Source organism: Pituophis catenifer, unplaced genomic scaffold, assembly GCF_029215685.1.
Source record: "Pituophis catenifer annectens isolate HBS135680 unplaced genomic scaffold, rPitCat1.0.hap2 SCAF_17, whole genome shotgun sequence".
Classification (NCBI taxonomy): Eukaryota; Metazoa; Chordata; class Lepidosauria; order Squamata; family Colubridae; genus Pituophis; species Pituophis catenifer.
In genome coordinates this window covers 7,213,618-7,239,557 of record NW_027256897.1, presented here as the reverse complement: position 1 = coordinate 7,239,557, position 25,940 = coordinate 7,213,618, and the positions used below count along the sequence as shown (strand labels likewise).

General features: G+C 44.9%; 1 protein-coding gene across 1 annotated transcript in view; it reads left to right on the top strand.

The window, feature by feature from the left end:
• The window catches only part of NIBAN2 (niban apoptosis regulator 2), an 80,888-nt gene that overhangs the window by 26,269 nt on the left and 28,679 nt on the right, over nt 1–25,940 (top strand). The window contains exons 2-5 of the mRNA XM_070955612.1: nt 15,758–15,888; nt 20,771–20,899; nt 22,864–22,969; nt 25,746–25,913. Of these exons, the coding sequence (XP_070811713.1) occupies nt 15,758–15,888; nt 20,771–20,899; nt 22,864–22,969; nt 25,746–25,913 (534 nt within the window). The remainder of the gene's footprint in view (nt 1–15,757; nt 15,889–20,770; nt 20,900–22,863; nt 22,970–25,745; nt 25,914–25,940) is intronic.

Below are 25,940 nucleotides of genomic sequence, written 5' to 3'. Positions count from 1 at the left end.
AAGATGCTATACGTTCTGCCTTGACCGGGGAGCTGGACTAGTAGACCTCCAAGGTCCCTTCCAGCTTTAGGATTCAATCTTCTGAGAGATTGTCTTGCAGTGTAATTGGACGCTGAATCTGAATGTGCAGCGGCATTGGGCTGAGTCTCAGGGGAGGGTGTAGAGAGAGACCCTTGTCCGTAGTCCTCACGGAGAATCAAATTGACCCTTCTCTGGAGCCGAGTGTGGAGTGGTACGCCGCCTCTTCGGTTGTTTGCTCATGGAATTTGTGCAGCCTCGGGAATCCAGAAAGGACTCAGTGTCCCTTTTGAGCGGCTTCTGTTTGCCCCAAGATGGAAAACCGCTTCCGGCTACTCATAAAACCGTTGATAAGTGTATAAACTGAAGGGTTAGGGCGGAGATAATGGTCTTTGCTTAGCGGTGTTTGTGCGTGCTTTAAGGAGGGGACCGCGCGGTTTGTCGAATGCCAAACGTCTGGCCTGTTTTCTTGCTTCCTAGTTTCCACTCAACCAGAGTTAATTGTCCTTCCGATTAGAACCTGGCTAATCATTGACTAAAATTGAAAGATTTAACTAGCTCTTGTGGGAGTGAAGCTCAACCGCTTTCCTAGCGGGTAAAAAAAAAATGCACGTACAAATGCCAAAGGTGGATTTTATTCTGCATCCTTTTTTTTTTTCTCCTGCGGATGAAAAATGGGCGGGTGGGACATTTGCACATGGTTCCTTGATCCTCTCGACAACCAAGGAGCCTCTCGTTCATTTTTGGACAATTCCTACCGCTGTCCTTGGGTGGAGGGGTTGGACTAGATCAGGGGTGGGCTTCAAAAATTTTAGCAAGGGATTCTCTGCCCGGTTGTTGGGTGGGCGTGGCCATGGTGGGTGTGGCCTAGTCGGCCTCCTGCACCACCGTGGGACGGGGGAGCGTTTTTTGCCCTCCCCAGGCTCCGAGGTTTTTCTTTAACCTCCGGGAGGGCAAAAACGGCCTCCCCAGGCTCCGGAGTCCCTCTGGAGGCCAGAAACAAGTCCATTTCTGGTCTTCCTATAGGCCCGTTTTTCACCTTGCCCGAGCCTCCATGCGTGCCCTGCACTCACCTGCATCCAAAATGGCAGGTGTGGGCGGGGCCAGCCAGGAGTGGGATTTGGAGGTTCTCCAAACTGCACAGAATCTTAGCTCTCCCGAACCCCTGCAAACCCCCAGCAGCCCATCCCTGGACTGGATAACCTGCAAGGTCCCTTCCAACTCTGTTAATCTGTATCTGTCCTCTTCCCCTTTGAAGGACATTTTGCCAACCGGCTTCTCTTTCATCCCGTTGAAAGGAAACCGGAAGAAGGAAGAAAAACAATGGCCGAGAAAAAAAACACACTAAAAATAGTTGCTTTAAAAATAAAAAATAAAAACTCCGCTCATTTTACACCAACCACTCCCCCCTTTCTAGAATTTGAAATGCAGCTAGTCCTTGGCTTACAAACAATTCATTTAGTGACCATCCGGAGTTACAGCCGCACTGAAAAAAAGGGGACCGATGACCGTTTTTCTCACTTAATGACCATTGTGGCATCCCCGAGGTCAAAATTCAGACGCTTGGCAATTGACTTATCTTTATAACCGTTGCAGCGTCCCGGGGGGTCACGTGATCCTCTTTTTGTGACCTTTTGATGAGCAGAGTTAATGGGCAGGTCAGATTCACTTAAACGACTGGTGTGACTGAGTTAACAACTGCGGCAATTCGCTTAAGAACCGTGGCAAGAAAGATAGCAAAATGAAGCAAAATTTGCTTAACCACGCTCTCGCTTATCAACAAGAAATTTGGGGGTCGTAAGATGAGGACTACCTGCATGAATCCTGGCCACCGAAAGGTTGCAGAGTTTCTGTCTAGGTGTGATTTGTAAGAACTGGACTGCCATCCGTCAGAAACGGCGTAGGGTCTCCTGCTTGGGCAAAGGGGGTTGGACTAGATGACCTGCAAGGTCCCATCCGACTCTGTTACACTGTTAGAAACTGTTCTTCCTTCTGGTGAGAGACATAAAAACTCTCCAGTACAATTGCTTTTCTGTAGGAATAGTAGGAGCATTCTGTCTTCAGTTTTTGTTTTGTTTTTTATCTTCTAAGGTGAAACTCTTAAGCTCTGGGCTACTCACCTGTCTGTTTGTTGTCTGGAGGATGATGCGAAGGAGTTTCTACCACAAAGCTAGCATTTAGCTTTGAATTATAGCTATAAATTTTGGAACTCCACCCAGCCTTTTTTCCCATTCTGTTTCTTGATCTCTTGGAATGGAGACATTCCATTCCAAAAAGACATTCCATTCCAAAAAGCAAAAAAGAGGGGAAGGAGGAAATGGAGAAAATAGCTGAGGTCTGAAACTAGCTGGAAATCTTTAAATTTTTCCCTTGGTCCTCTTGACTCTAGACACATTGGAATACTGTGAAAAACAACTCAGGACAGCAAATGGCATTGATCTTTTTAGATGCACAGAAAGCTTTTGACAGTGTAAATTGGCAAGTTATGATACAACGGTTAGAATATGTTGGATCATGGCAAAATAATTTTAAATGTGATTAAGACAATATATTATAAGCAAACAGCAAAAGTAATAGTTAATGGTACATATATATGTGGCAGTACAAATTTTTCTAAAATTTGTACTGAGATGTACAAATTTGTACTATATTTTTTTTTAAAAAAGGGAGTTTTGCCCCGTTTTACAACTTTCCTCGCTGCAGTTGTTAAGTGAAGCACTGCAGTTGTTAAGTCAGTCACCTGGTCGTTAAGCGAATCCGGCTTCCCCGTCAACTTTGCTCATCGGAAGTTCACAAAAGGGGACGACACGACCCCGGGGACCCTGAAACTGTCATAAATGCGAGTCAGTGGTCAGGCATCCGAATGCAAATCATGTGACCCTGGGGGATGCTGCAACGGTCATAAGTGCGAGACGATCATCGGTCCCCTTTTTTCAAACGGTCACTAAACGAAGTGTCGTAAGTCAAGGACTATCTGTAATTTGTGTTTATGTAATGGAGTCATTGATTTCCCTTTCTCCCCATGTGAGAATCAAAAGAAGCAGGACACAAATTAGCAAGAGAGCCAAATATATCTTTTTTTTCCAGAAAAAAAAATGCTTTTTGAGGTTCTGGGTGGATTGCGAATAAAACACGGTTGCTTCGTTGCATCTTTTGCATCTGGCTCATCTTTTAAAAATGGTTGTGTTGACACTGAAAACGGAGTCACAACCCTGATGTAAGAATAAACAAAAGGGTGCGGTGGAATAAAATTTTGGGGATGCAGACAATAATTGCCCTAACCCTGCCTGGTTTGCAAATTTTAATAGGGCATTATTATTATTCAATGTAGAACCCGGCGCATTAATTCGATTTGAAATGCAATGTTGTGAATCAAATTGATTTTAATATCGGTCACGTGTTCCCTACTATTCTTTTAGAGCGACGTTTCTCAAACTTGGCAGCTTCAGGATATCTGTATCTCAGCTCCCAGAGTTCCTCAACCGTTCAGCTGGAGAATTCTGGGATTTGAAATCCCACCCGCTGCTTTAGAGAATGGTTTTCAAGAAAATGCCACCTCCACATGTGCATTTGACCTTGTCTTGATCTCTTCTCTCCTGGCTGGTGGAGAGAATTTGTAGTGTCAGGCGAGGATGACAAATTGCCAGATCATTTGAAGTGTTAATTATTTCCTGTCTCGCTGAAGAAGACGGACTTGAAGTAAGAATAGTGGATAGGAAGGAATATAAGTGGGACTGTTTTTCTAAGCAGGTGGATCTGTGTTTGTACAGAATCTCGCTCCCTCCTTCCTTCCTTCCTTCCTTCCTCCCTCCCTCCTCACTCACTCACTCATTGAAGGCCACCTCAAAATTATAGAATTTGTAGTCTTTGTCCTTCCTTCCTCCCTTCCTCCCTCCCTCCCTCCCTCATTCTTTCATCCATCCATCCATCCATCCATCCATCCATCCATTCATTCATCCATTCATTTCTTGTTCAATAGCACCTCAAAATTGTAGAATGTGTTAGACTTTGTCCCTTCCTTCCTTCCTTCCTTCCTTCCTTCCCTTTCCTCCCTCCCTCATTCATTCATTCATCCATTCATTTCTTGTTCAACAGCACCTCAAAATTATAGAATGTGTTAGACTTTGTCCTTCCTTCCTCCCCTCCCTCCCTCCTTCCTTCCTTCCTTCCTTCATTCATTCATTCCTTGTTCAACAGAACCTCAAAATTATAGAATGTGTTAGACTTTGTCCTTCCTTCCTCCCCTTCCTCCCTCCCTCCCTCCCTCATTCATTCATTCATTCATTCCTTGTTCAACAGAACCCCAAAATTATAGAATGTGTTAGACTTTGTCCTTCCTTCCTTCCTTCCTTCCTTCCTTCCTTCCTTCCTTCCTTCCTTCCTTCCCTCCTTCCTTCCTTCCTTCCTTCCTTCCTCCCATTTGCCCGTGTGTCTGTTTTGCTCAGTCCTGCCCTAGCAGTTCCTTCCCTCTCCTTTCTATTTTCCTACTAGTCACGAACTGTTGCCTTGCCTAAACAGCCAAACACAACCAGGGTTGAGATAAAATTGTAGACAAAGTACCACACAGGTCTCTAAAGCATCATCGGGCAACTAGAAGGAAACAGGGACCGGCCTCAATTGACTTGGAACAAGTAGACATTCAGGATCAGCCATTGCAAGAGGCCGTGGGGGCAGGTGTGATCCGTGTGCACCTAACACCAACAACAATAGAAATACATCAATGGGGAAAGAGGCTGCTTCCCGAGCTTGTGGGCTTCCTAGAAGCATCTTCTTGGCTGATGAATGTGTAAATAAATTGTTGAACTGGATGAATCTTCGCTCTTGTCGATTTGAAGTCTGCTGTGAATTTCATTTATGGAAGATTGGGACACCTCAGTCACAAAACGTAGTTCTCCTTTGGGGTTTTGCCCTTCAAGAAACCATCTCAATCCCCAACTGGACGTGTTCTAAAGATCTCACTTGACCCGTGGGTAGATTGGCAGCAAGAAAAATAGTGGAGATGGAAATAATGGTTGGGTTGAAAACGAAGGATGTAGATGAAGACCCAAGGCAGGAGTATGAGAGGCAAGTTAAAAAGAGAAGAAGTGAAACTTCCAAGTGGGTGAGAGATGATGGATAGAAAGGATCTTTGTCTGGGTACATACGCTCTGAGTGTACATAAAAGAAAAGATACATTTGTCAAGAATCATAAGGTACAACACTTAATGATAGTCATAGAGAACAAATAAGCAATCGAATCATACTAGGAAACAATATAAATTGTAAGGATACAGCAACAAGTTACAGTCATACAGTCATACAGAAGTTAAGATTGGATTTTGAAAAAGTATGTTATCAGATACGCCCAAGAATAATGTTATGACTATTAGAAGGATGTAGCTAATATTGAATAATTGAAAAAATGAAGGAATATGTGCTGATATAAATAGGTATAATAACATTAGACCATGTAAGTTTGGACAATGTAATAATTTTTTACTTGTATTTCAGAGGGATGCAGTGGCTCAGCGGCTAAGACGCTGAGCTTGTCGATCGAAAGGTCGGCAGTTCAGCGGTTCGAATCCCTTAGTGCCGCATAACGGGGTGAGCTTCCATGACTGGTCCCAGCTTCTGCCAACCTAGCAGTTCAAAAGCACATAAAAAATGCAAATAGAAAAACAGGGACCACCTTTGGTGGGAAGGGAATAGCGTTCCGTGTGCCTTTGGCGTTGAGTCATGCCGGCCACATGACACAGAGACGTCTTCGGACAGCGCTGGCTCTTCGGCTTTGAAACGGAGATGAGCACCGCCCCCTAGAGTCAGGAACAACTACCACGTATGTGCGAGGGGAACCTTTACCTTTACCTTATATTGGTTTTGTATCAAAATGAATGACACTCAGACGCCACACTGTCCGTGCAAAGTTATTGATGATATTGATGCATGTCTTAAAAATAAAAAAAAACTTTACCCTATTAAAAAAAAAAATCTCTCTTGCCCAAGAAGATCCTTCTCGAAACTGGAAGAGAGAAAACAAAATCCAGTAATACCTTTGCTCTGCTTCATCCATCTTATGAAAAGTTGGCTCTCGGTTTCTTCTACATTGCAAAATCATTTGATCTGGTTTGGCTGGAAACTTTGCAGAGGGGAAAGGATGATAGCTTTGGCCTACGGCGAGGTGCTAATCCTTCCTTGAAGCAAACTGAAACCATTCGATACAGAAAGTCCTCAAGTTACGACAGTTCGTTTAGTGACCGTTTGTCGCACTTAAAGACCGTTGCAGCATCCTTGTGGTCACGCGAATCCAAATCCAGCCGCTTGGCCACTCTCTCATGCTTATGACGGTTGCAGTGTTTTGCAACCTTCCGACAAGCAAAGTCAGATTTGCTTAACGCCCGTGTGACGAACCGAACTGTAGTGGTTCACTTAACAACGGTGGCAAGAAAAGTGGTAAAATGGGACCGCATTCCCTTAACCGTCTCGCTCGGCCACAGAAATGTTGAGCTCAGTTGTGGTTGTACGTCGAGGACTACCTGCATTGCAAAATCATTGATCTGGTTTAGCTGGAAACTTTGAGAAGGATTATGGCAAGGTGCTAATTCTTCTTTGAAGAAAAAAAAATGAAACCATTCTAAACTCCTGCCAGTCCCGGATCAGGAACTTGTCACGTCTGACAGTTTCTGGGCTTGGTTTTTGTCAGCTAAAACAAGGTTTAGTCGGCTTCACCTCTGGGATTTAGTTGTAACACACTCTGCAGCAACAAACGTCAGCAGTGGCCCAGCAGCAAGAAACATCCAATCTTCTGGATGCAAAATGGAATTAAAAATAATAATAATACAGAGTGAGAAAATAAACCCAGATTGCAAGCGGTCTAAAATCCTTAGATCAGGGCTGGGGGAAATTAGAGATTAGGGGTGGGGGGAAATGCCAGTGTGGTTTAAACATAAGTAGTGTTTTCTTTTAAGGAAGAGGAAATCCTTTTTTTTTTTTTTTTCTGATGAGCAGTTCTTGGAAATGGCATATTGTTTGGGGAACCTTTGAGGGCTGGTTAATAGAAATTGGGCGAAAACGAGTTTTTCCTCCACTTTGCTTAGATCTGGCTCCTAATCTATAACCCACCAGTCAGTTAGATAGCATTTTTTTCCCCTTCGTATCTTGCTGTTTTCTAACCAGATCAGCTGATTGCATTGTACTGCCTTAGTATCTATTTAAAGAGTGTGCTCATTTTCACATGACTGTTCTTTTTTTGAGAGAGAGAGAGAGGGAGGGAGGGAGGAAAGAAAGAAAAAAGAGAAAGAAAGAAAAAGAAAAAAGAAAGAAAAAGGGAAAGGCGATAAGGAAGGAAGGAAGGAAGGAAGGAAGGAAGGAAGGAAGGAAGGAAGGAAGGAAGGAAGGAAGGAAGGAAGATAAATGGTGGCTGTTTTTGTCCTTCAATTGGTAACCTCCCCTCTTTGACAAAACCTACCAGCCAAGTTCAGAGAGAGAGGGCGGGAGGGAAAGAGGGAGGGAGGAAAGAAAGAAAAAAAGAGAAAGGAAAGAAAGAAAGAAAGAAAGAAAGAAAGAAAGAAAGAAAGAAAGAAAGAAAGAAAGAGAAAGGAGATGAAGGAAGGAAGGAAGGAAGGAGAAAAAGAAAAAGGAAGGAAGGACTTGGAAGGAGGAATGGAAGGGGAAGGAAGGAAGGAAGGAAGGAAGGAAGGAAGGAAGGAAGGAAGGAAGATAAATGGTGGCTGTTTTTGTCCTTCAATTGGTAACCTCCCCTCTTTGACAAAACCTACCAGCCAAGTTCAGAGAGAGAGGGCGGGAGGGAAAGAGGGAGGGAGGAAAGAAAGAAAAAAAGAGAAAGGAAAGAAAGAAAGAAAGAAAAGAAAGAAAGAAAGAAAGAAAGAAAGAAAGAAAGAAAGAAAGAAAGAAAGAGAAAGGAGATGAAGGAAGGAAGGAAGGAAGGAAGGAGAAAAAGAAAAAGGAAGGAAGGACTTGGAAGGAGGAATGGAAGGGGAAGGAAGGAAGGAAGGAAGGAAGGAAGGAAGGAAGGAAGGAAGGCAGATAAATGGTGGCTGTTTTTGTCCTTCAATTGGTAACCTCCCCTCTTTGACAAAACCTACCAGCCAAGTTCAGAGAGAGAGGGCGGGAGGGAAAGAGGGAGGGAGGAAAGAAAGAAAAAAAGAGAAAGAAAGAAAGAAAGAAAGAATGAAAGAAAGAAAGAAAGAAAGAAAGAAAGAAAGAAAGAAAGAAAGAAAGAAGGAAGGAAGGAAAGAGAAAGGAGATGAAGGAAGGAAGGTAGGAAGGAAAGCAGGAGAAAAAGAAAAAGGAAGGAAGGACTTGGAAGGAGGAATGGAAGGGGAAGGAAGGAAGGAAGATAAATGGTGGCTGTTTTTGTCCTTCAATTGGTAACCTCCCCTCTTTGACAAAACCTGCTAGCCAAGTTCAGAGGTGTTGAAAGGTGTTTGGAGGCCTACCTGTGGAAAGAACAGGGAAGAAGTTTGGCATAAGTTTGCAGCTTGATTTGCCTAGATCTTGAGATGGGGGTCCTCGGTTGGATTGGAGGAAAGAGTTGCATCAGCTTTCCTGCCCTTTCCCTTCTTACTTGTAATGTCTCATTGCCCTTCGCAGAAGAAACCAGGGGAGAAAAGAAAGATATATCCCAAGAGAAGAGAATATTTGTAGCTCAGGGTTGAAGTGGAGGGCCCTTGGTGCTCTCTGGGCTTGGTGGTTTCCTTGCAGGCATTTCGTGACCCAACTAGGTAACATCATCAGTGCTAGAAAGGAGAGGGGTTTGTGGAGTAGAGGAGAAACCGAAGGAGAAAAGGAGGAGGAGGAGGAGGAGGAGGAGGAAGAGGACGACTGCAGAGTTCTTGGTGCTCTCTGAGCTTGGTTGTTTTCTTGGAGACATTTCGTGACCTAACTAGATAACATCATCAGTGCTAGAAGGGAGTTGGGTTTGAAGGAGGAGGAGGACTGGGGGGTCCTTTGTGTTCTTTGAGCTTGGCGATTTTTCTTGCAGACGTTTCATTACCCAACTCGCTAACATTATCAGTTGTGGTTAAGCTTGGAGCACCAAGGACTCCAGAAGATAAACACTTTGACATGTGAGGAGACCCTGTCAAAAAGAAGTGTTGTCAATCTAATTGGAGGTATTCAGGCTTGCGTTCAATTATAATGTTTGCTAGAAGAGAGGTGACACCGTATTTAGGCAAGGAAATGACAGACAAACCCCCCCCCCAAAAAAAAATCAATCCAGCCACTCTAGAATTGAGCTGCTGCTCACAAAAACTTCAGCCTGTTAGTTGAAAAAGTCCTTCGGAAGCTTTGCTACCATAGAGCAACAAAATTCCTCCTATGATTAAAAAAAATCCCAAGGAATAGTAAGAATTTCCCCATATATTATTGGTGGTATCTAAAGAGTAGAGTGGAGTGGGAGCGGAGCGGAGCAGAGCAGAATGAATTAGAATTAGAATTAGAATTAGAATTAGAATTAGAATTAGAATTAGAATTAGAATTAATTAGAATTAGAATTAATTAGAATTAGAATTAATTAGAATTAGAATTAGAATTAATTAGAATTAGAATTAGAATTAATTAGAATTACAATTATGGGTTGCTAGACAAGCTGTTGCCAACCTCCTTAAGGTAGGTTTCCATATTAACCAGCTCTGTTGTTCCATTTCTTATCCTGCTCTTTCTTTCTGAAATACTCTTCATTATTCCCCTTCTTTATTTTATTTTATTTTTTAAATTTGATTTATATGCCGCCCTTCTCCGGAGACTCAGGGTGGCTTACAGTGCGTTAAGCAATAGCCTTCATACTTTTGTATGAAGTTTATTGTACTTTTTGTATGAAGTTTATTGCCCCCACAAACTCAATTTACCTACCTTAGAAAGGATGGAAGGCTGAGTCAACCTTGAGCCTGGCAAGATTCGAACTTACTTTAATTGCAGACAGCTGGTGTTAAATTACAGTGCTTTAGTGCAGAGCTATCCAGGCTTATTGCACTCATATTGCAATGTTTGTCTGTAAGCAGATCTCTGACGTTAACAGAACAGAGTAACAGAGTTGGAAGGGACCTTAGAGGTCTTCTAGCCCAACCCCCTTTGCTCAGGCAGAAAACCCCTAAACCATTTCGGTTTAAAAACGGTTGTCCAATCTCTTCTTAAAAACCTGGAGCGCTCACAACTTCTGGAGGCAAAGTTGTTCCACCGATTAATTGTTCTAAGTTAAATCCGTTGAGATAGTTTGTCTATCAGAAGACAAAACACAAGTTTTGAGATTAAGAAAGCGCCACTCACCAATCCCTGTCATTTAAAGCAAACAAACCCCGATGCCAAATTTTTATTATAATGGATCGGGGTGGACACGGTTGGCTTTAAAGCAAACTCGCAGATGTATTAACATCACATTTCTAGGTCCATAGTTCTGCCATTAGCTCATACGACCTGGGGTGGTTTATTCGGTGGTAGGGAAATCAAACTCTTGAGATCTGTACACTTCCTCATTCTTTACACTTTTCAGATATTAATCCATATTGCTGGGCAGGGAGCACTCTGTCTGTTTTGAGATGTTTTGCCTTCTGGCCAGAGGTACCAAGGAGGCTATCTGGGCAGGGGTGAAATCCAGCAGGTTCTGACAGATTCTGGAGAACCGGTAGCGGAAATTTTGAGCAGTTCAGAGAACCGGCAAATACCACCTCTGGCTGGCCCCAGAGTGAGGAGGGAATGGGGATTTTGCAGTATCCTTCCCCTGCCATGCCTCCCAAGCCACACCACGCCCACCAAGCGATGCCCAGAGAACCAGTAGTAAAAAAAATTTGAATTCCACCACTGGTATGTATGTAAATATCAGGGGTGCTATTCAGCAGGTTCTGACAGGTTCTGGAGAACCGGTAGCGGAAATTTTGAGTAGTTTGGAGAACCGGAAAATACCACCTCTGGCTGGCCCCAGAGTGGGGCGGGAATAGAGATTTTGCAACATCCTTCCCCCAGGAATGGAGTGGCGTAGAATGGGGATTTTGCAATATCCTTCCCCCAGGAGTAGGGAGGGAATGGGGATTTTGCAGTATCCTTCCCCTGGAGTGGGCTGGGAATGGAGATTTTGCAGTATCCTTTCCCCAGGAGTGGGGAGGGAATGGGGATTTTGGAGTATCCTTCCCCTGCCATGCCCACCAAGCCACACCACACCACACCACGCCCACCAAGCCACGCCCACAGAACCGGTAGTAAAATAATTTGGATTTCATCACTGTATCTGGGTCCCTCATCCGACAGTTGCTTTGCCTTACCGGGCATGGAAGTAGAATGTGTTTTTTTTTTAATTTTATTTTGTCAAGAATGTATTAGGTGATACATATAAGCATAAGCATGAATTGAATACATAAAATAGATACAAATAGAGGAAACATTAGGACAGGGATGGAAGGCACGCTGGTGCGCTTATGCACGCCCCATTACAGACCTCTTAGGAATGGGGTGAGGTCCACAGTAGACAGTCTAAGGTTAAAGTTATGGGGGTTTGGGGGATGAAACCACAGAGTTAGGTAGTGCATTCCAGGCATTGACCACTCTGTTGCTGAAGTCGTATTTTCTGCAATCGAGTTTGGAGCAGTTCACTTTAAGTTTGTATCTATTGTGTGCTCATGTATTGTTGTGGTTGAAGCTGAAGTAGTCACTGACAGGTAGGATGTTGTAGCAGATGATTTTATGAGCTACGCTTAGGTCCTACCGAAGGCGGCATAGTTCTAAATTTTCTAAGCCCAGAATTTCAAGTCTGGTTGTTGTGAGCAGAGGAGTGGAGGACTCTTCTTGTGAAATATTTCTGGACATGTTCAATTGTATTCATGTCCGATAGGCAGTGCGGGTTCCAGACAGATGAGCTGTATTCAAGAATCGGTCCAGCAAAGGTTTTGTATGCTCTGGTTAGTAGTGTGATATTACCGGAGAAGAAGCTACGCAAGATTAGGTTGGCAACTCTTAATGCCTTTTTGGTGATGTTGTGACATTTCTCGAAATCATTTATTTCTTTGATTTGGAGGCTCTGCTTGCTTTGCAGTTTTGAGTTAGGAATGCAGCCTTCGCTCTTTCTCGTGGAGGGGTGGGGGGTTGGTGGCCACGGAAGGAGTGACTAAGCTGGAATTTCTGCAAGCAGAAGTGACCCCTGAGGAGTCACCATGATTTCATGTCTGCGTGTAGCCCGAGTGTTGTTGTTTGCACTCAGGGTGTGTGACGTGCCTTCTCAAAATGTTCTGAACTGTAGCTCCCAGCACCCAGTCACTGAGAGTCGATCCTTTGCAATAGCAATAGCACTTACATACAGCTTCACAGTGCTTTTACAGCCCTCTCTAAGTGGTTTACAGCATCAGCCTCTTGCCCCCCAACAATCTGGGTTCTCATTTTACCCAACTCGGAAGGACGGAAGGCTAAGTCAACCTTGAACTGGTGAGAATGGAACTGCTGGCAGTCGGCAGAATTAGCCTGCAATACCACATTCCAACTACTGTGCCACTATGGCTGATGATAGATAGATAGATAGATAGATAGATAGATAGATAGATAGATAGATAGATAGATAGATATAGCACTTAGACTTATATACCGCTTCATAGTGCCTTACAGCCCTCTTTAAGAGGTTTACAGAGTCAGCTTCTTGCCCCCAACAATCTGGGTCCTCATTTTACCCACCTCGGAAGGACGGAAGGCTGAGTCAACCTTGAGCCTGGTGAGACTTGAACTACCAAATTGCAGGCAGCCGGCAGTCAGCAGAAGTAGCCTGCAGTACTGCATTCTAACCACTATGCCACCGCGGCTCATTAGCAGGAAAGCGATGAGTTGCTTTCGGTTTGATGCGTGTGAACGGTGTATGTTTTAATGTGGATTGTTTCCAGTGTCCCTTTTACATCGGAGCCGGGGTCTGGGTTTAGGGATACTTCCACACTACAGGTAGACCTCAATTTATGACCATTTGTTGAACGACGGTTCGGAGGTAAAACGGTGCTGAAAAAGTGACTTGCGACCAGTCCTCCCACTTACGACTATTGCAGTGTCCTGTGGTCATGCGATCAAAATTTGAAACGTGGGTTTTTTAAAAACTCTCTAACCCTCTTATCATTCTGCCTGTCAGCTTTGGAAGCCATATTAGGCCAGAAGCTTCCATGCTGCCTCCTTCTCATGCGTGGGAGAGGAGGAGAAGAGGAGCATTTTCTGGAATGCTGACACTGCCTACTTCCTGGCTACTCCTGCTTCTAACTGAGAAAGCAGATGCTTGGAGAATGGCTTGGGTAAGAAGGAACAGGAGGAGGAGGTCCTTGTTGGTCTCTGAACTTGGTGGTTTCTATGCCAATGTTTCATTGCCAAACTAGGTAACATCATCAGTGCTGGAAGGGAATTAGTGGAGTGGAGGAGGAGGAGGACGACGACAACGACGACTGTGGGCAGTTGGTGCTCTCTGAACTTGGTGGTTTCCATGCAGATGTTTCATTACCAACTAAGTAACATCATCAGTGTTGGAAGGGAATGTCTACAGTGGTGTGGAGAGAAGGAGGAGGACTGTGGGTAGTTGGTGCTCTCTGAACTTGGCGGTTTCCATGCAGACATTTCATTACCAAACGAGGTAACATCATCCATGCTAGAAGATAGAGCAAATCTAGTTCCCTTCTAGCATTGACAATGTCACCTACCATGTTTCCCCGAAAATAAGACCTTGTCTTATATTTTTTTGAACCCTGAAATAAGTGCTTGGCCTTATTGCCATGTGCTCAAAAGCGTGATTGGGGATGTCTTATTTTGGGGGAAACAGGGTAGTTGGGTAAATGAAACATCTGCAAGGAAGCTCAGAGAGCACCGAGGACCCCACAGCTCAACCCTGAGCTACAAATCTTCTCGTCTATCAGTTTACTTGCCCCTATTTGATTTAAGTGCAAAAACGCTCCTAAATTCCACCTAGAATTTCTGCAACATTCCCTTCTCCTCAGGTAGGAAATTTCAAAAGCAATACTTCAATCATCTAATTAAGTAAGAAAAACACCAATGCCTGGCACTCCCCTTTAAACCAATAAAGAAGAGGGGGAATTCCCGTTGGGAATAGGGAAGTGAGGGGTAGGCCACAGGGAGTTCCCTCCCTTTCACTTTAACATCCCACCGGGTTGTGCAATATCGCACAAGCTGAGCGAGCGACACAATGTCTGCCTTTTGCGTTCCGTTCACAAGCTGGTTGGGTCCCTGCAGTTTTCCCTGGGAAGCTTCTGCCGCAGCTGTTTCTGTGGCTGTGGATTTTATATTTATCCATGAGTCTAGACTGCCTTTCCAGATCTGTTGTCCTTTCCTGTTGTGTAGCCTAGGGCAGCTGGCATCTATGGTGTCCCAACACACCTCAGAACCGCGTTTTTGTAAGAACAGGAATCTTAGCTTAGAACCGGAGGGACTCGGTTGAAATGTTTATTCTGGCGATTGGTAACCATGGTCAATTGACTTGCATTATTTTTTCTTAGGCAGGGCTGTTGTTAGAATCTATATGTATATATATATATATCTATGTATGTATGTAGGTCTTTGGTTATTCGGGTTTTCTCCCGCGTAAAATTGGAAGTGTCTTGGCGACGTTTCGACAAAGTCTCATTCGTCATCTTCAGGCTGGTGTTTTCGGCTTCGTGCTTCTAGGAGCAATGTGAAATCCTAGAAGCACGAAGCCGAAAACACCAGCCTGAAGATGACGAATGAGACTTCGTTGAAACGTCGCCAAGACACTTCCAATTTTACGTGGGAGAAAACCCGAATAACCAAAGACCTACATACAAATACCCGCGAAAACCTCAGAAAACATATATATATATATTAAAGCGAAAAGCACTCGCGCCTTAATCACGAAATCTCCAGAACCGTAAAGCCTACAAACTTGAAATTTGCCGTGTATGTTCCTCTTGGCTTCTCGGTGCTCGCTAAGGAAGGATTTTTCAAAATGACCATCAGAGCATTAGTATTTCCAAATTATTATTAACCCGCTCAGATGCTAATTAGTTAGACTTTCTACTCCTAAGTTGTGATGTTTCATCACTGGAAGTTTTTAAGAAGAGACTGGACAGCCACTAGTCTGGAATGATATAGGGCCGTGATGGCAAACCTGTGGCATGCGTGCCACAGGTGGCACACAGAACCATATCTGTGGGCGCACGCTGCATTGCCCTAGCTCAGCTCCAGCACGCATCCACGCACCGGACACCTGATTTTCGGCTGTTTCCAGCCTCCGGAGGGCCTCTGGGGAGGTGGGGAAGGCAGTTTTCACCTTCCCCAGGCTCCTGAAGAGCCTGGGGAGAGTGTAAAACAGGCCAACTGTGCCCACCGTGCCATTAAGTGCCAAAAGCAGGGGGAGCGCGAGGGTGGTGGGTAATGCACGCATGTGCAGGGTGCAATGAATTATGGGTGTGGACACGCACATGCGCAAACCCCCCCCCACTCCCCCCGCTTTTGGCACATGACAGCAAAAAGGTTAGCCATCTCTGATATAGGGTCTCCTGCTTGAGCAAGGGGTTGGACTAGAAGGAGTTCCTTTCCAGCTCTATTCTGATTGATTGATTGATTGATTGATTGATTGATTGATTGATTGATTGATTGAAGGTCTTTGTTCCAGTTACTGGTCAAATCTGAGCTTGCTCGGCTTCCAAACTCCAGACAAGGGTGGGCCAGATTTGCTTAGACCGGTGGGTGTGGATGTGGGACTTAAACGTGGACCTCCAACTTCTGTCCCTTCTCATGTAAGATTTTCCTTCTCACTTTGCAGGGAAGACAGAGAAGATACTGACGGAGTTTAGCCAATTCTACCAGGAACAATATGGCCTTGCCCTGTTTAACAGCGTCCGCTTTGAGATCGAAGGGGGAACGGCTCCACAAGCCCAACTATTGCATCGCAAGGTAAGTCAGACTTGACGCACCACCTCGGGGAAACCTGTTGAGAAATAGGTTCTAAAGCTGCCCTCTCCCCCCCAAAAAAATCTAGTTCTTCTTCTTCTTCTTCATGAGGGTTCCTCAGGGAAGTCCTCGGGTGGAGGAAGGAAGGATTTGGAGGCGTCCCAAGTGTTATCGTACGAGAGGAAGGCGATTATGTCTTTCCGATAACGATCAGAGACATTGTCCCGAGGGTCTTCTGAGAGACGGTACAGGCACGTGAGGGTACAGATGAGGAGGAACGTTTGTCGCTAGGAGGCAAAACAGAAGAAAGGGTGGAAGAGATGCGCAAGGGGGCAAAGAATGGCTTAACCAGGGTTGTTGAAAACAGCGGTGTCCACACAACCGCCTTGTCGAGTTTGTGGGTAGAGTTAACCTGTGTTTTAGAACAGTTTAGTGCTTTGAGTAAACTTTACTTCTTTGGTGGGGAGAACCCAGCAAATGAGTGAAATAATTCTGTTTGAAGAGCTGATGGTGAGATGGGATTTAAATGAGGTGACACCAGTGGTGGGCTTCAAATAATTTAACAACCGGTTCTCTGCCCGAATTGCTGGGTGGGCGTGGCCATGGTGGGCCTGGCCTAGTCGGCCTCCTGCACCATCCTGGGAGCAAAAACGGGTTGTGGAGGGCCCGTTTTTCACCTCCCCAGGCTCCAGAGGCTCTCTGGAGGCCGGGAATAGGCCCGTTTTCGCCCTCCTAAGCCTCTGGGAGGCCCATTTTCCACCTCCCCGGACTCCATGCGCCCCCTGCACTTACCTGGGATCCAAAACGGGCCGTGTGGGGACTCCTGGGAGGAGTGGGGAGGGGCCAGCCGGTCATCGGAACTATCGGTTCTCTGAACCGGATGTAAAATTAACATCCGGTTCCCCTGAACTGGTACGAACCGGCTGAATCCCACTCCTGGGTGACACCTTCAGGTTTAGTTCAGCTCCTGCTGAGCATCCGGGAACAAATTTGTCAGCATCAAAACAGAAATGGTTTCTTGAGATTTGTTTCCCAACTTTTTTTTTTTATTTGTATCCTGCCTTTATTATTTGTACAAATCATTTGAAGTACTGGACATACCCAATACTCATTTCTCCTCCTCCTATTTTTCCCTGACAACAACCCTGTGAAGTGGACTAGCTGAGAGAGAGGGACTGGCCCACAGTCACTCAGCCGTCTTTCACGCCTGAGGCAGGACTAGAACTCGCTGTCTCCTGGTGATTGACCCAAAGTCACCCAATCTACTTTCATGCCTGAGGTGGTACTAGAATTTACCATCACCTGGGGATTAGCCAAAGTCACCTAACCTACTTTCACGCCTGAGGTGGTACTAGAACTCACTGTCTCTTGGTGATTGGCCCAAAGTCACCTAACCTACTTTCATGACTGAGGTGGTACTAGAACTCACCATCTCCTGGAGATTGGCCCAAAGTCAGCCAAATATATTTCATGCCTGAGGTGGTACTAGAACTCCCTGTCTCCTGGGAATTGGCCCCAAATCACCCGCTTAGCCATGAAAGACGAGACTAGAACTCACCTTCTCCTGGTTTCCAGCTTGTGCCTTAATCACTAAACCAAGCTGGCTCTCAGATTGGTTTTTACCCTGAATTTAGACTTCAGCGTTCTCCAGCCAAGGCACAGAAAGATTGTCTTGTGTGCGCCTGGGCCGGGTTGAAATTAGAGCCGGCCAAACAGACTTTGCTGTTCCATTGTTTGTATTGTCGGCTGGTTCATTTCCCCCCACCACTTCCCTCCCCCCCCAAAAAAAAAGGGAAAGAAAAAATAACAGAGGCGGTGATTATTCTTCCCAGCTGATCTTCTGCTCTTTCTTGCAAATATAAACAGCCTAAGTGCTTAATTGCAAACTCGGCCTGTCTGCCAAGGACCAGGAGACGCCCAGATGCAGACTGCAGGCGTGCAGGATTCCGTCTGCCCTGGGTTTTTAATCAGGAGGGATGCTCCATTTTCTAACCCCATCGCATCCGGATGACCAGCCCTTGGGGGGCAGACAGACCACCAGCATATTACGCTAACAATGATAGAAATCAGGGGTCCCAAAGCCACGGGCACCAGCCCACTACCAGGCCCTGGTCTATTTGGAACAGGGCCACCACTCGTGTGGCCTGGTTCCCTTACTGCAAAGATTGGGTACCACTGATTTAGCCGTGGTGACACAGTGGTTAGAGTGTAGTACTGCAGGCTACTTCTGCTGACTGCCGGCTGACTACAATTTGGCAGATCAAATCTCATCAGGCTCAAGGTTGACTTGGCCTTCCATCCTTCCTAGGACCCAGATTGCTGGGGGGGCAAGAGACTGACTCTGTAAACGGCTTAAGAGAGGGCTATAAAAGCACTGTAAAGTGGTATATAAGTTTAAGTGCTATTGCTATTTAAGTGTCATACCTGTCCATCTTTCCCCCTTTCTGTGCAGTAACACTTGTCCCCCCCAGTACAGGTAGTCCTCGATGTACGACCACAATTCAGACGAGAATTTCTGTCGCTAAGCAAAGGCAGTTTTGCAGGGAGCTGTGCCTGATTTTGCAAGCTTTTTTTGCCCGGGTTGTGAAGTGAATCACCAAAGTTGTTAAGGGAATCCCACGCTCATTTATTTGGCATGTCCAAAGGCAGTTGGCAAGGTCGCAAATGGTGACCTCCAAGGCAGTGCGACCATCGTAAGGACGAGCCAATTGCCAAGCGGCCAAATTTTTAATCCCATGACTGCTGGGAGGCTGTGCCAGTTGTAAAAGGGGATCCCATGACCCCGGGGCATTGCAACCATCAGAAATATGAATTCAGGCAGAGTGGTGCAGTCAGTGGCCTAGAGGTGGAGCTCTCACCTCACAATCAGGAGGCTGTGAGTTCGATCCTAGGTAGAGGCAGATATTTCTCTCTCCGGGCATGATGAGAATGTATCTGCTGAACAAAACTCCGCTTTGGTAACAGGAAGGGCATCCGGCCATTCAAACACTCCGCTAGCTCCATTCAGTTACCCAGACTCCACCCCGCAAGGGATTATGGGGTCGTTAAAAGAAGACGATGTTAAATATGAGTCCAAATTTTGATCACTTGACCACAGGGATGCTGTAACGGTTGTAAGTGCGAAAAACGGTCACAAGTCACGTTTTTCTGGGCTGTTGTAACATCGAACAGTCACTATAAATGAACTGTTTCAGTTGGACACTGCCTGTACAACTTTTTTTTTTTTTAAATCTATGCAAGCTAAAATAGACAGTTGGATATTTTGAGGACTCAGATTTATTTATTTATTTATTGTCATTTGTTTCTAACCTGTTTATTAAGCCGTCCCAGGACGGATGAAACTCTGCAAATATTTGGGATTCCCCCTATCTCTCTCCCCCCCCCCCCAAACTGGGCAATGCTATTTTTGAGCGTGCTTGGCCATTTTTGTGATCTTTGAGCTGTCCCAATATTTGCAGATAATTCAGATTTTGACTCCGTCCCCCTCCCCCCCCTTTCTCAACAGAACTTCCTTTCTTTTGGCTTTTGATTGTTTTATTCTTCTTCCCCCGTTGGTGGCTTTAATGTTTAGATTGCCTTTTTAAGTAGTGGAAGTTAGAGTCTGGATTTCTTTGGTGGTATCAATAGGAAGGCGTTTAAAACAGCATGTATGCCCCTTGGCAAGGGTTGATACCTCAAAATAGATTCACTGAAAATAAACCAAACCTAAAATAAATGTGGAACATTACAAAAGGCATCAAAAAAGACAACTCTTTTTTTTTGAATGGAATGGAATGGAATGGAATGGAATGGAATGGAATGGAATGGAATGGAATGGAATGGAATAGAATAGAATAGAATAGAATAGAATAGAATAGAATAGAATAGAATAGAATAGAATAGAATAGAATAGGGGATAGGATAGGATAGGATAGGATAGGATAGGATAGGATAGGATAGGATAGGATAGGATAGGATAGGATAGGATAGGATAGGATAGGATAGGATAGGATAGGATAGGATAGGATAGGATAGGATAGGATAGGATAGGATAGGATAGGATAGGAAAGGAAAGGAAAGAAAAGGGGAGGGGAGGGGAGGGGAGGGGAGGGGAGGGGATAGAATAGAAATAGAATAGAATAGAATAGAATAGAATAGAATAGAATAGAATAGAATAGAATAGAATAGAATAGAATAATGGATAGGATAGGATAGAGAATAGAATAGAATAGAATAGAATAGAATAGAATAGAATAGAATAGAATAGAATAGAATAGAATAGAATAATGGATAGGATAGGACAGGACAGAATAGAATAGAATTCTTTATTGGCCAAGTGTGATTGGACACACAAGGAATTTGTCTTTGGTGCATATGCTCTCAGTGTACATAAAAAGAAAAGATACATTCGTCAAGAATCATAAGGTACAACACTTAATGATAGTCATAGGGAACAAATAAGCAATCGAATCATACTAGGAAACAATCAGTATAAATCGTAAGGATACCAGCAACAAATTACAGTCATACAGTCATAAGCGGGAGGAGATGGGTGATAGGAACGATGAGAAGATTAATAGTAATAGTAATGCAGACTTAGTGAATAGTTTGACAGTGTTGAGGGAATTATTTGTTTAGCAGAGTGATGGCATTCGGGGAAAACACTGTCCTTGTGTCTAGTTGTTCTGGTGTGTACTGCTCTATAGCATCGTTTTGAGGGTAGGAGCTAAAACAATTTACGTGCAGGATGCAAGGGGTCTGTAGATATTTTCTTTTTGACTCGTGCAGTATACAGGTCCTCCATGGGCTGCTTGTAGCGTGCCAAAGTCCCCCAAAGTCATTCAAAAGTGTCCAAGAGAATGTCTTCTCCAGCTCACGGTGTTTCTCCTTCTCTATGTATCTCAAGGTACCTCTGGAAGACCGGATCATCTTCTCAGGCAACCTCTTCCAATACATAGAAGAAAACAAGAAATGGAGGAACCGTTTCAGTGTCGTACCCCTCAATTACGGGCTGGTGCTCTACGAGAACAAACTGGTGAGGTTCTGGATTGTTTCATCAAAGCTAGCTTGGGTTGTTTGGTGGATGGAGAAGGAGAAAAACCAAGTCAAAGGAGACTCTCCATCATTCAGGTCATGGTTGTCCCAAAGGTGCTTTTCCAGAAGACAACTGGACTTTCTTGGGTCTTTTTTCCCCTTAAAAACATTTCACTTCTCATCCGAGAAGCTTCTTCGCTTCTGAAGTTCTCAAGGATCAGAACCGAAAGAAGCTTCCAGGAATGTAAAAACGAAGAAAGTCCAGTTGCCTTTTGGAAAAGCATCTTTGAGATGAGAAAAACCAAGCCATTTTTCTTTTCTTGATTGGTACCCAAGCATTGTGAGAGATTGTTTTCCCAAGCAACTTGAGGGATGGCCACACCAAAGGACCCTTCTGCCCAAAAGGAGATCCTCTAGAAAGAGGCTCAACTCCTCCTCGCTTGGCCAGCTAATAGATCATCGGAAGGAACGGATTCCCTGGATTGTTTTTGATTCATCGATGTTAGTTCAGTCCTTCTCCCCCTCTTTTTCTTAATCACGGAGGAGATTCTTTTTTAAACAAAAAGAGGAAAAAAGCAGGGGTGAAGTTCTCAAGTGAGGTGGAGCTTCTTTCTTACCAATGGACCAAGAGGGTCTTTAAAGATACAATCTTTTCCCCAGATATCTGTAGCTTCTTAACAGATCAACAGAGTTGGAAGGGACCTTGTAGGTCATCTAGTCCAACCCCCCATCCAAGCAGGAGACCCTACACCATTTCTGACAGATGGCAGTCCAGTCTCCCCTTGAAAGCCTCCAGTGATGAAGCTCCTACAACTTCCAAAGGCAGCTTCTGTTCCATGGGTTGATTGCTCTCAGTGTCAGAAAAAGTCTTTATTTCTAGGTTGGATTATTTTCTTATTAGTTTCCATTCATTCTTCTTTGTCTGGCCTTCAGGGCCTTTGGAAAATATCTTGACCCTCTCCTCGCCCCTCAAATATTGGAAGACTGCTATCCTGTCTCCCCTGGTCCTTCTCTTCACTAGACTAGCCACGCCCAGTTCCTGCAACCGTTCTTCGTTTGTTTTAGCCTCCAGACCTTTGTTCATTGTAGATAAATTCAGATTAACAGAGTTGGAAGGGACCTTGTAGATCATCTAGTCCAACCCCCTGCCCAAGCAGGAGACCCTACACCATTTCTGACAGAGGGCAGTCCAGTCTCTTCTTGAAAGCTTCCAGTGATGAAGCTCCCACAACTTCCGAAGGCAACTTTCTGTTCCATGGGTTGATTGTTCTCACTGTCAGGAAATTTCTCCTTATTTCCAGGTTGATCAGTTTCCATCCATTATTCCTTGTCTGGCTTTCGGGTGCTTTGGAAAATAGCTTGACCCCTCTCCTCTCTGTGGCAGCCCCTCAAATACTGGAAGACTGCTATCCTGTCTCCCCTGGTCCTTCTCTTCACTAGCCTAGCCATGCCCAGTTCCTGCAACTGTTCATCGCAAGTTTGAGCCTCCAGTTCCCCTAATCATCCTGGTTGCTCTTCTCTGCACTCTTTCTAGAGTCTCAACATCTTTTTTTATAGTGTGATGACCAAAATTGGATGCACTTCTTGGGTTTGCACACTGTCATTCAGTTCCAAGAGAAGACCTCAGGAGAAATACTCATTTTTTATTATATTATTATTATTATTATTATGCCACTGAAAAAGTACGGGCTGCTAGGGTAGCTATGATAGACCGAAGAGATCCATAGTACCAGTAGGGAATGTTGTAAATTTGCCAAGGGCACTGAAAACGAAGGCTTGAAAAGGAATTTTCCAACAGCCTGGAAATTAGTAGGCAGTTTCGGACATAATTGCTTTGAACATCTAGACGATGTAAAGTATGAAAGCTAAAGGGGAGGTCATTAGCATGAAAGCTTTAGGGGAGGCCATTAGTGGCAGGAATGTTGACCGCATGAAAATTATATGTTTATATGTTCCCATCTCTAGGCCTATGAAAGAAGTCTTCAGCCCCGAATTCTCATCAACAGCGCTGGCTATAAAATCCTCACCTCCCTGGACCAATATTTGGAACTGATCGGCAATAACTTAACAGGTGAGTTCTACTTGGTGTATCCCAGCTGCCTGGGATGCGGGATACTGACATTTAACAAATAAGGCTGATTTTTAGTTTAGGACTGGGATGTCAAACTCAAGGCCCGTGGGGACCCGTTTTCACTGGCAGAGGGCTGCAGGAGGCCATCATGGCTAAAAACGGGGCCCACGGGGGCTGCGTGTGGCCGTTTTCACCGGCAAAGGCACTGCCACTCAAAACAAACTAAAAAGAAAACAAAAGGAGAAAAGTTTTCCCCTTTTGCATTTGAGCATGCAAGAAGGGGCAGGAAAAGAGAAAGGGAAAGAGGAAAGACAAAGAAAAAGAAGGGAAGATGGGAAGAGAGCAAGGAAGGAAAAATAAGGAAAGAAAGAAAGAAAGAAAGAAAGAAGTAAGTCTAACACATTCTATAATTTTGAGGTGCTGTTGAACAAGGAAGGAATGAACCAACAAATGAATGAATGAACGAATGAGGGAGGGAAGGAAGGAAGGAAAGTAGGAAGGAAGGAAGGAAAGTAGGAAGGAAGGATAAAGCCCAACAAATTCTATAATTTTGAGATGTTGCTGAGGAAAGGGAAGGAAGGAAGGAAGGACGGAAGTCTAACACATTCTATAATTTTGAGGTGCTGTTGAACAAGGAAGGAATGAACAAACGAATGAATGAACGAACGAGGGAAGGAGGGAGGGAAGGAAGGAAGGAAGGAAGGAAGGATAAAACCCAACAAATTCTATAATTTTGAGATGCTGCTGAGGAAAGGGAAGGAAGGAAGGAAGGAAGGAAGGAAGGAAGGAAGGAAGGAAGGAAGGAAGGAAGGAAGGAAGGACAAAGTCTAACACATCTATAATTTTGAGGTGCTTTTGCACAAGGAATGAATGAGGGAAGGAGGGACAAAGGACGAAGACTACAAATTCTTTAATTTTAAAGTGGCTGTGAGTGAGTGAGGGAGGAGGGAGGAAAGAAGGTTATAATGAGAATGAGGGAGATCTGAGGGAAGTCCTGCCTTAGCACTTGGCCACCACAGGTGCCCCCGACACAAGTGACATCTAGCTGGCCATGCCCACCCTGCCATGCCCATCCCCAGCACCCCCGAGGTCAAACACAACCCTGATGTGTCCTTCAATGAAATCGAGTTTGACACCTCTGGTTTAGCAGGTCCAGCCAAGAATTTTGTTGAAGCTCCTCTTGCAAGGGTTGGCGCTTTTCCCGCCTCTTCAGCTGCCCACTTGAAAGGGAAATTGTTTGAACTTGGGTTATCTGAAGGCCACTTTAGAACCTGCAAGGAAGGATCTGTCAAGGATGGTCAGTAAATAAAACGCACTTCTCGAGTGGCCCTCTAGGCAGCTGAAGATGTGAGCTTCAAAAATTCTCAGGGTTGCATGCCAAGAAAGAAATAGAATATAAGGTAGATATTTCTTTCTGAGCTGCGTCTGGGAGATTTGGCGTAGAAAGATGGAACAGAGAATCATTGGCAGTTAGAAAAGATCTAACTAGGGACACGGTGGCTCAGTGGCTAAGACACTGAGCTCGTCAATTGAAAGGTCGGCAGTTCAGCGGTTCGAATCCCTAGTGCCGCGTAATGGGGTGAGCTCCCGTTTACTTGTCCCAGCTTCTGCCAACCTAGCAGTTCGAAAGCACATAAAAAGAAATGCAAGTAGAAAAATAGGGACCACCTTTGGTGGGAAGGGAACAGCGTTCCGTGCGCCTTTGGCGTTGAGTCATGCCGGCTGCATGACCCCGGAGACAATCTTCGGACAGCGCTGGCTCTTCGAAATGGAGATGAGCACCGCCCCCTAGAGTCAGGAACAACTAGCACAGATGTGCGAGGGGAACCTTTACCTTTACCTAGAAAAGATCTAAGAATAAAATAAAATAAAATAAAATAAAATAAAATAAAATAAAATAAAATAAAATAAAATAAAATAAATCTTTGAAGTCATCTCTCCTCCTAGCAATGCATCACAATTTCAATTTTCCTGATACAGGTACTCCTTGGCGTACAACCATTCATTTAGCCACCGTTCGAAGTTACAATGGCACTTCGCTCGCTCACTCGCACGCACCATCCATACATGCGTGCAACATCAAACAACATGGCAATTCACTTGTGTGTGCTGTCCACACATGTGTGCAGCATCCAAAACCCAGCGATATAGGATGGGACTGCGCCCAGGCGGGTGGAAGGGGGCGGGCCCACCTGCAGGTCGCCACTGCCGGTTCGCCTGAACTGGTCCGAACTGGCTGAATACCACCTCTGGTTACATCCTTATGTATGGCTTCTGTGGCTAGTCCTCTATTGCAGAGGTCCCCGATCTCCAGCTTGAGGACGAGCGACTGGCCAGAAACTGGGCCACGCAACCAAGCGAAACCCCATCTGTAGGATGGACCTTGCACCCCCCAACCCACGGAACAAACCTCTCTCCGTGGAACTGGAGAACAGTTGTGGGCCACGGCTCTATTAAAATACAGAGGGACTTGGCCTCCCCGTGACCTACACATGACAAACATCTGGTGGAAAGAGAGACTCCTGCCTTGTTAGAGTCCCAGATCCTGCCAGATGTGTTTGCTTCTTTGCTCTTCGTTCCCGAATCTCTGGGGAAATTATCATTGGTGTTCAGTCTGGAATCTCCATCTGGCTCACACGTGTGCTTCGACCACACTGAAACAGGAATATCCGGATCTCCTGTTGCAAGCATCACGCTCGGATTTTGCTGTGCTCAAGTGGTGGCCGGGTTTGCTCATCGCGTGTCCGTGTCTTTGTTGTTGTTGTTTCCCCTCCAGGTTCTCCATCCAAATCGAGTCATGGTTCCATCATCAAGTGTCCCACCCAGTTCCCCATCATCCTTTGGCATCCTTACGCTCGCCATTACTACTTTTGTGTGATGACTGTCAAGGAACAGGAGAAGTGGAAGGCTATTTTTCAAGATTGCGTGCGCCACTGCAACAATGGTACGTTCGACGGGACACATTTGTCGG